General features: G+C 46.2%; 1 protein-coding gene across 1 annotated transcript in view; it reads left to right on the top strand.

The window, feature by feature from the left end:
• The window catches only part of map3k3 (mitogen-activated protein kinase kinase kinase 3), a 26,156-nt gene that overhangs the window by 13,387 nt on the left and 5,269 nt on the right, over positions 1-7,500 (top strand). The window contains exons 9-16 of the mRNA XM_080857119.1: positions 445-578; positions 790-863; positions 1,111-1,178; positions 1,432-1,524; positions 1,814-1,975; positions 2,562-2,710; positions 3,947-4,078; positions 4,385-4,514. Of these exons, the coding sequence (XP_080713245.1) occupies positions 445-578; positions 790-863; positions 1,111-1,178; positions 1,432-1,524; positions 1,814-1,975; positions 2,562-2,710; positions 3,947-4,078; positions 4,385-4,514 (942 nt within the window). The remainder of the gene's footprint in view (positions 1-444; positions 579-789; positions 864-1,110; positions 1,179-1,431; positions 1,525-1,813; positions 1,976-2,561; positions 2,711-3,946; positions 4,079-4,384; positions 4,515-7,500) is intronic.

Below are 7,500 nucleotides of genomic sequence, written 5' to 3' on the forward strand. Positions count from 1 at the left end.
TGTGCATGTGACCATTAGTGTGAGATTTTTCCGTGCGATGATGGCTGCATAACAGCTCAAGTTCTTCATAGTTCACAGCCTGGCGGAGAGGAACTTTTTCATACAATTGCTTTATTCTTTGTTTCTAACTTTAATGGCTCTTCCACTCTCAGCTGGATTTAATAGGCACAGAGGGGCCATGACCGTAAACGCTGCCAGTATCAGCACTGATGCTTGCGTGGGCCATTCATCACATAACTCTTATTCAGCTGGCACTGTGATTCAGTCGCAAAAAAGGAGAGCACATCATGATGCCGAGAAAACTCAAATATTAATGAATATGGCAATGGCACATGGCAATGGTTGAAGCACTGATGGGAACTGGAAAGTCATTTGTACATGATTGCACACGATTTAAGTCACTGAGGTGTTTGTGTCCGCCCACTGACCCCGCCTCTCTCCCAGGCTCACAGAACACTGGGCGGAGCTCCCCGCCCCCTGGCTACGTTCCTGAGCGGCAGCAACGTATCGCACGCCAAGGCTCCTACACCAGCATCAACAGCGAGGGAGAGTTCATCCCCGAGACCGGAGACCCCTGTGTAAGACACACACACACACACACACACATACACAATATCACACTCAGTCAAATAATTACACAGTCACCCTATTTAAAATACACAGATTCAGTCATACAGTCAACAGAGTTGCACACAAACTTAATCATGTGTCCAATCAAGTTCTCCGTTCAAATGTACATTCACACACTAAAAAAAAAAAGTGTTGTTTTGCTCCGTGCCTTGTCCTCAGGTGCTGGGGCCCTGGAGCAGTGCTGAAAACTCTGTGTCTGGCAGCTGTCAATCACTAGACAGCAACTCAGACAGGTGAGAAAACATGCCAGCAAATCAGAGTTGCTCAGGTAGAAGCCAGGTGCTGTGTATGTGTGTGTGTGTGTGTGTGTGTGTGTGTGTGTTTGTGTGTGTGTGTGTGTGTGTGTGTGTGTGTGTGTGTGTGTGTGTGTCTATGTAGATAAACAGCTATACAAAGTGAGGCACTGCCAATGTACTGGTGACTTTGATGAAAGTCACTAACCTTCTGCTTGTGTTGTGTTTGCCTCTGCCATTCTCGCAGCCCCTCCCTCAGGAAGTCGCGCATGCATCGAGCGAAAAGTTACCCCGACAACCGCCAGGAATTTGCAGGTGGGTGCTCGAGATACGGCCGTGGCCAGACGGATCTATATTCAGCCATTTCCAAAGTCTTTGTGGCGGAACAGCATGAGGCGTTTTTGGACACGGAAGCCACGCTGTGTGTCTGTTAGTTGAGCCTCTTCCCCAAAAAAAGCCCCCTCAAGTCACTGTTCGTTGTCCTAACGGGCTTCCCATAATCCCCTTTTCCCTGTCTCTTCTTCCCTCCCCCCTTCTCTCTCTCTCTCTCGCTTTCTCTTTGTTCCAGACCGTGAGAATCAAGTTTATGACAAGGTCGGGAAGGGTGGAACGTATCCACGGAGATACCATGTCTCCCTTCACCACAAGGACCTCAGTGAAGGTACGCCTCACCTGCCAGGGCAACTAATCAGGCTTCCCCTATAGGACCATTCTGTGTTACCCTTAGCTCATAGCTGTTAGCATTATGTCTCAGCATCGGGGTGTCTGGGAGTCTGCTGGAGCGGTTGTTGGCAGTGGGCTCGGCCATATTCCATAGTCGACCTTTTGGGTCCCTCTGTCTTTTCTCCCCAAAATGCCGTGCCCTTGACTCCTGACGCTCTCGAGGGCAGCGGCGACCTTTAAGGGCTTTAAGCCTCTTTGGTTTCACTGTTGCGCTGTTCTTCCCTCAGGACGGCGCACGTTTCCGCGGATACGGCGGCCGCAGGGGAACCTGTTCACGCTGGTGCCCTCGCGGCGCTCGCTAAATGGGAGCGAGGAGAGCCTGAGCAGCTGGCAACTGGTGGACACCCAGGGGCGCCTCCGCCCGCAGGACAGACCCGTGGCCCACAAGTGTGAGTGGAAGAGGCCCAATCACACACACACACACACACACACACACACACACACACATACGCACACACACACACACACACACACACACACACACACATTTGCACACACACACACACACACACACACACACAGAAAGCAGGGCTTGCAAAATGTATAAATCCTTGGTAGCCCTTTAATGCATGTATTCTTCAGAGTTTGGATGCCCAATTTATATATTTTTTTAAATTATATAATTATTTAATTATTTATGTAGAAAGATTAGAAAGATAGATGTATTTGAAAGCATCATATCATTATGCATCCTGCTAAAGTTCGCTCTTCTTCATCTATTTGTCTGTTTGGTAGACTACAGCTAGGGTTAGCTATTGGTGTAAATCAAATCCATGCACGTTATCTGCTTTCGATGCCTAAGGGGGATGTTATGAGATACACATTTGTCTGTTATGTGCATGAAACAGTACTCACCTTAGATTCTCTGGTGCACTACCTTGCGAGAGGCCTCTGGCATCAAACACAACCTGTCACGTGTGTCCCTGCTGTCTCTAACTGCCCCTGTTTACCCCGCTCTTCATCTGCCCCCTGCAGCTCCTAGTGCCCCTCTCACTTGGCGGCGGGGCAAGCTGCTGGGCCAGGGCGCCTTCGGGAGGGTCTACCTCTGCTACGACGTGGACACGGGCCGGGAGCTGGCTGCCAAGCAGGTCACCTTCGACCCAGACAGCCCTGAGACCAGCAAGGTGAGACCAGCCGAACCTCACAGCCACAGCGAAAACCCTGTGCAGTGTGATCCAAAAGAACCACACCGCCTTTTCACTTTTTCAAGGCATGCCTTCTCACAAGGCATTTATACACACACACACACACACACACACACACACACACACACACACACACACACAGTAAGGGCAGACTTCCAGGAACTCCAGTCGTCCAGCCTTCAACTCTGAAGACGTAGCTAAAGGGCACTGGAATCACAGGATGGAATAACTGTAGCATAAGGGGAAAAAAAGCGTCTCTCTCTGTGGAACCCAGGCCTGGGGTGAAATATATCCCCGGCTGCAGGGAAGCCAAACCACATCAGCCCCGTGGCGTAGCACCGCATGAGATGAGCCTCCACAGCTGTGTTTGTTTATTTTTGTTTTTGTGTTTGTGTTTGGGTAAGTTTGAAGGTTCAAGTTTCGCCTCGTGAGGCCTCAAGTGCACACACGAAGCAAGTGTGACACAGGCAGAGAGAGGGACAGGAAAGAAAGAGAAAAACAGACGTTCAGAGTCTTTCTTTTTTTCTCTGTCTTTCTATCTCGCTTCCTTGTTTTTTTTTTTTTTTAAATCCCTTCCTGTCTGCCCCTGAAAAAACATGCACTGTCACTTCCTGTATCTCAGAGGAGGGGGAGGGGGCAGTGGCTGTGTGTTTGTAAGCATGATGTGTGCCCGTGTCTCTGTTTGTGTGTGTGTGTGTGTGTGTGTCTCTCTGTTTGTGTGTGTGTGTGTTTGTGTGTGTGTCTCTGTTTGTGTGTGTGTGTGCATGTTTGTGCGGAGTGGGACTTCTCTGGGATCTTCTGTTGCCTCCCTTTTCCAGGCATAAGCACATTACTTGTAGCCCGGATGTTAATCAGTTGTTAATCAATTGTTTAATCCTAATGTTTGCAGTTTTAATGAGGTTTGGTAGCACAAATTGGTGCTCATTTGTGTACATTTCTTACTTTGTTTTTCTCTTTCTTTCCCTCTCTCTTCTCTCATCCCTTCTCTTTGGCACTCGTTCAGGCAATCAACGGGAATTTCTTTCAAGAGGGAGGTGGTTTACCGGAGTGGTTCATGTAAACCTTATCACGCTCTGTCTCTCTCTCTCTCTCTCTCTCTCTCTCTCTTTATTTCGCTGTGACATATTTGGTTTTGTTATGTTTAGAGTTAAACTCTCTTTCCCTCTCCTCTCCCCCTCTCTCTCTCTCTCTCTCTCTCTCTCTCTCTCTCCACAGGAGGTCAGTGCTTTGGAGTGTGAGATTCAGCTGCTGAAGAACCTGCACCACGAGCGCATCGTGCAGTACTATGGCTGCCTGAGGGACCATAACGAGAAGACCCTCACCATCTTCATGGAGTACATGCCAGGGGTACGCCGGCACCTTCTCTCAGGGCCACAGACTCTCAGGGCCAAACTGACCTCTATCTTCTTGGCACCATGAGTGGCATTCACATCCAACAGGGATTAACCAGCCATTCATCATTTTTGTCAGTAGGATCTGGCCTTCCTGTGCAAATTACCTCAGCGAATTCAGTCTTTAAATACACATAACTTTTATCCAAAGCTTTTTCTCTATGAACAGATATATAATTTCTCAATTGGGATTAATGTCATGATTTAGATGAAACTGCAAGAGGTTAAGAGTGTTGTTGACAGCTCTGTCACCGTGTCCTAGGGCTCGGTGAAGGACCAGCTGAAGGCCTACGGGGCGCTGACGGAGAACGTGACACGCAAGTACACGCGACAGATCCTGGAGGGCATCACCTACCTCCACAGCAACATGATCGTCCACAGGGACATCAAAGGTAGGGAGCCCTGGAACAGTGAAGGTTTTCTCTCCCCTGCAGCTGAAGCTCCTTGCTAAATGCACAGAGAACCTGCAAGTGCAAATAGAAAGAGGCTGCAGGCATCAGATCACTTCCCCCAGTGGTGCTTATAGGAACCACGTTCATGGTCATGGGTCCTCCAGACATTTTTCACATATGGTGCTGAAGATTGATGAAGATGATTTTTAATGCAAACGCTTGAACACAGCAAGACTGTAGACTCAAACTAGATCTTATTGTGATCTTGCATATAGAGAACATATCTGGAGGTTTTATTAGTGTGCTTGCCCGAAGGGAAGCACAGTATTGTTATCGTCAAGTTTTCTTTATTTATTAGTGTGCTTGCCCGAAGGGAAGCACACTATTGTTCTTCGTTTTTTACTATTTTTTTTATTCTAGTAGTTTTTCTTGCAGCTAACTACTCCTCGCCCGATTGAGATAGAGACGCCGTTCAAACACCAAAACGTCCGGCCCGATCCGGTGCAAGCTGCTATGACTTTTCGTGGCGGTACTCCTTGCCACTCCTTTTTTATTCCTCTTTTTCCATCATCTTTTTTCTCCATAGACTTGCATGGCAGAACTTTGAGGCATTATGACATCATAATAGGCTCATTAAACTGGCTTGCACTCTCACTGACACCTGCGCACGGTTCCTCTTCTCTCTCTGTCCCTCTCCATTCAACTGTATAACTAGGAATATTAAGAGACACCTTCCATACCAGGGCTCTACTCACTCATGCATACTCACTCATGTTTACTCACTCGTGCATACTCACTCATGCATACTCACTCGTGCATACTCACTCATGCATACTTACTCATGCATACTCACTCATGTTTACTCACTCATGTTTACTCACTCATGCGTACTCACTCATGCGTACTCACTCATGTTTACTCACTCATGCATACTCACTCATGCATACTCACTCATGCATACTCACTCATGCATACTCACTCATGCATACTCACTCATGTTTACTCACTCATGCATACTCACTCATGCATACTCACTCATGCATACTCATTTGTGCATACTCATTTGTGCATGCTCATCCAGCAGGGAGAGCTGGAGAGCTGACACCTGCCCCAATTCCAAGGCACTTGTTCTCTCGGTCATGGCCGCAACAGAGCAAGCACACTCTCGCAGTTCGTTCACGAAACGCATTCTAGTTTATTCTCCCCGTTTTTCTTGCAGCTAACTACTCCTCGCCCGTTTGAGATAGAGACGCCATTCAAACACCGAAATGTCCGGCTCGATCCGGTGCAAGCCACTATGACTTTTCGTGGCGGTACTCCTTGCCACTCCTTTTTTATTCCTCTTTTTCATCACCTTTTTCTCTCATTGACTAACATGGTGGAAGGTTGAGCCATTGTGACGTCACACACCCTGAGATAGGAGAAGCTCTCTTAAATGCCATAACAATCATGCTAATCGAAAACCACCATCAAGGTTTATATCTCTTAAATGCCATAAAAATCATGTAAATCGAAAACCACCATTAAGCTTTATATCATGATACAGTAGTAGTAATAGCTAGCGAGTTGTTTACGTTCACAACCCACAGACAGTTCAAAACCGTCACCAAAGAAAACCTAGATATACTATTGATACAATCGCGAATAGAGTGATGATAGCTAGCGAGCTATTTAGCCTTCACCCAGGCTCAGGTTTATTTTGCTAGGTATCTCCGATATCGACGCAGAGACACAGTAGTGTGAAAAAGGATGGAAAACTTAACGAGGAAAAGTGGTTTGGGAACTACGTATTCAGTAGTTGGCTGTACCAACTCAAGAAAACACCTGAACGAGTGGTTAGATAGAGAGTGCAAAATATTAAAACGAATGTAGTGGCAACAGTTTCAGGTACAGTTTATACACCCGCTCTAACAGTGTTAACCAGTATGTGAGTAACGTGGGTTTTATTAAGGCATAGCGTGTGTAATGTGTAGCTATTTCATTCCGTTTGTTAACCTTTCCGGCTGTCTGTATACCAGCAGCAGAGCGGAGCATTTCACTCCCCTGCCATCTCGGAATGAAATAGCTACACAATACACACGCTATGCTTTAATAAAACTCACGTTTTATGAGACACCAACAGAGGCACAACCGACAAGTCTTACCATTGAAGATCTTTGACGTTCGTTCTGAAACTACATACAGCCATCCAGGTTAATCCATGTCGTTGTGGAGAACGAGAGTTGCATCAATCATATTTCATTAAAACCTCACACTTCTTACATTGGACATATCCACCAGCCTAATTAGAATCTGCATTGTCTACTGAGCAGAAATATCTCCATACAGTAGATTTCCCTTCGTTTAGTATCATTTTAAACTTTCCAGATGACTGTATTGCCCCCGCTCGTCAAGTCATACGTGTCCAAAAACAAGGCTCCTTTGTCTGGATAGCCAGAGCTAGCATAACTGCCATTGAAATCCAATGGTAATGCTACCTAGCTAGGTATGCTAACTGTCGGTATCCATCATTAACTCGTTAATCGTTAACCATCATGTCACTGGCTTTAATTTAAGAATGGCATGTTAGTAGTACATTTAGTAGTACAATTAATATCAGTACACTTGATTCATTGCTGCTGATGTGTTACTTATATAATATATATGTTACTTATTAGCAGCTAGCTACCTCCTAGCCACTATGTGTTCCAGTGTGTTTTCAGTTAGTGTTAGCGGCAAGCTAGCTGCTTGAGTTGAGCTTCAGTTAAGACGCTGCGTACCGTAGGCCTACTTCATCATCACATTCGATTATTTATTACAAACAAATTCGAATTCAGCTGTAGGCATGAGATCTGTATCTTGGAGACTAATTGCATCCACAATTTAAGTACTGCAAGCTAGATAACTATGCAGTTGACACAACACAGGAGGTCCCTAGGCCTGAGAAGGGAAGGGAAGGAGTTTAATGTGGCTATAATATGGAATTTTAAATGTGCCTAAAACTAGA

This window comes from Sprattus sprattus (assembly GCF_963457725.1).
Source record: "Sprattus sprattus genome assembly, chromosome: 18".
In the NCBI taxonomy this organism is placed as follows: Eukaryota; Metazoa; Chordata; class Actinopteri; order Clupeiformes; family Clupeidae; genus Sprattus; species Sprattus sprattus.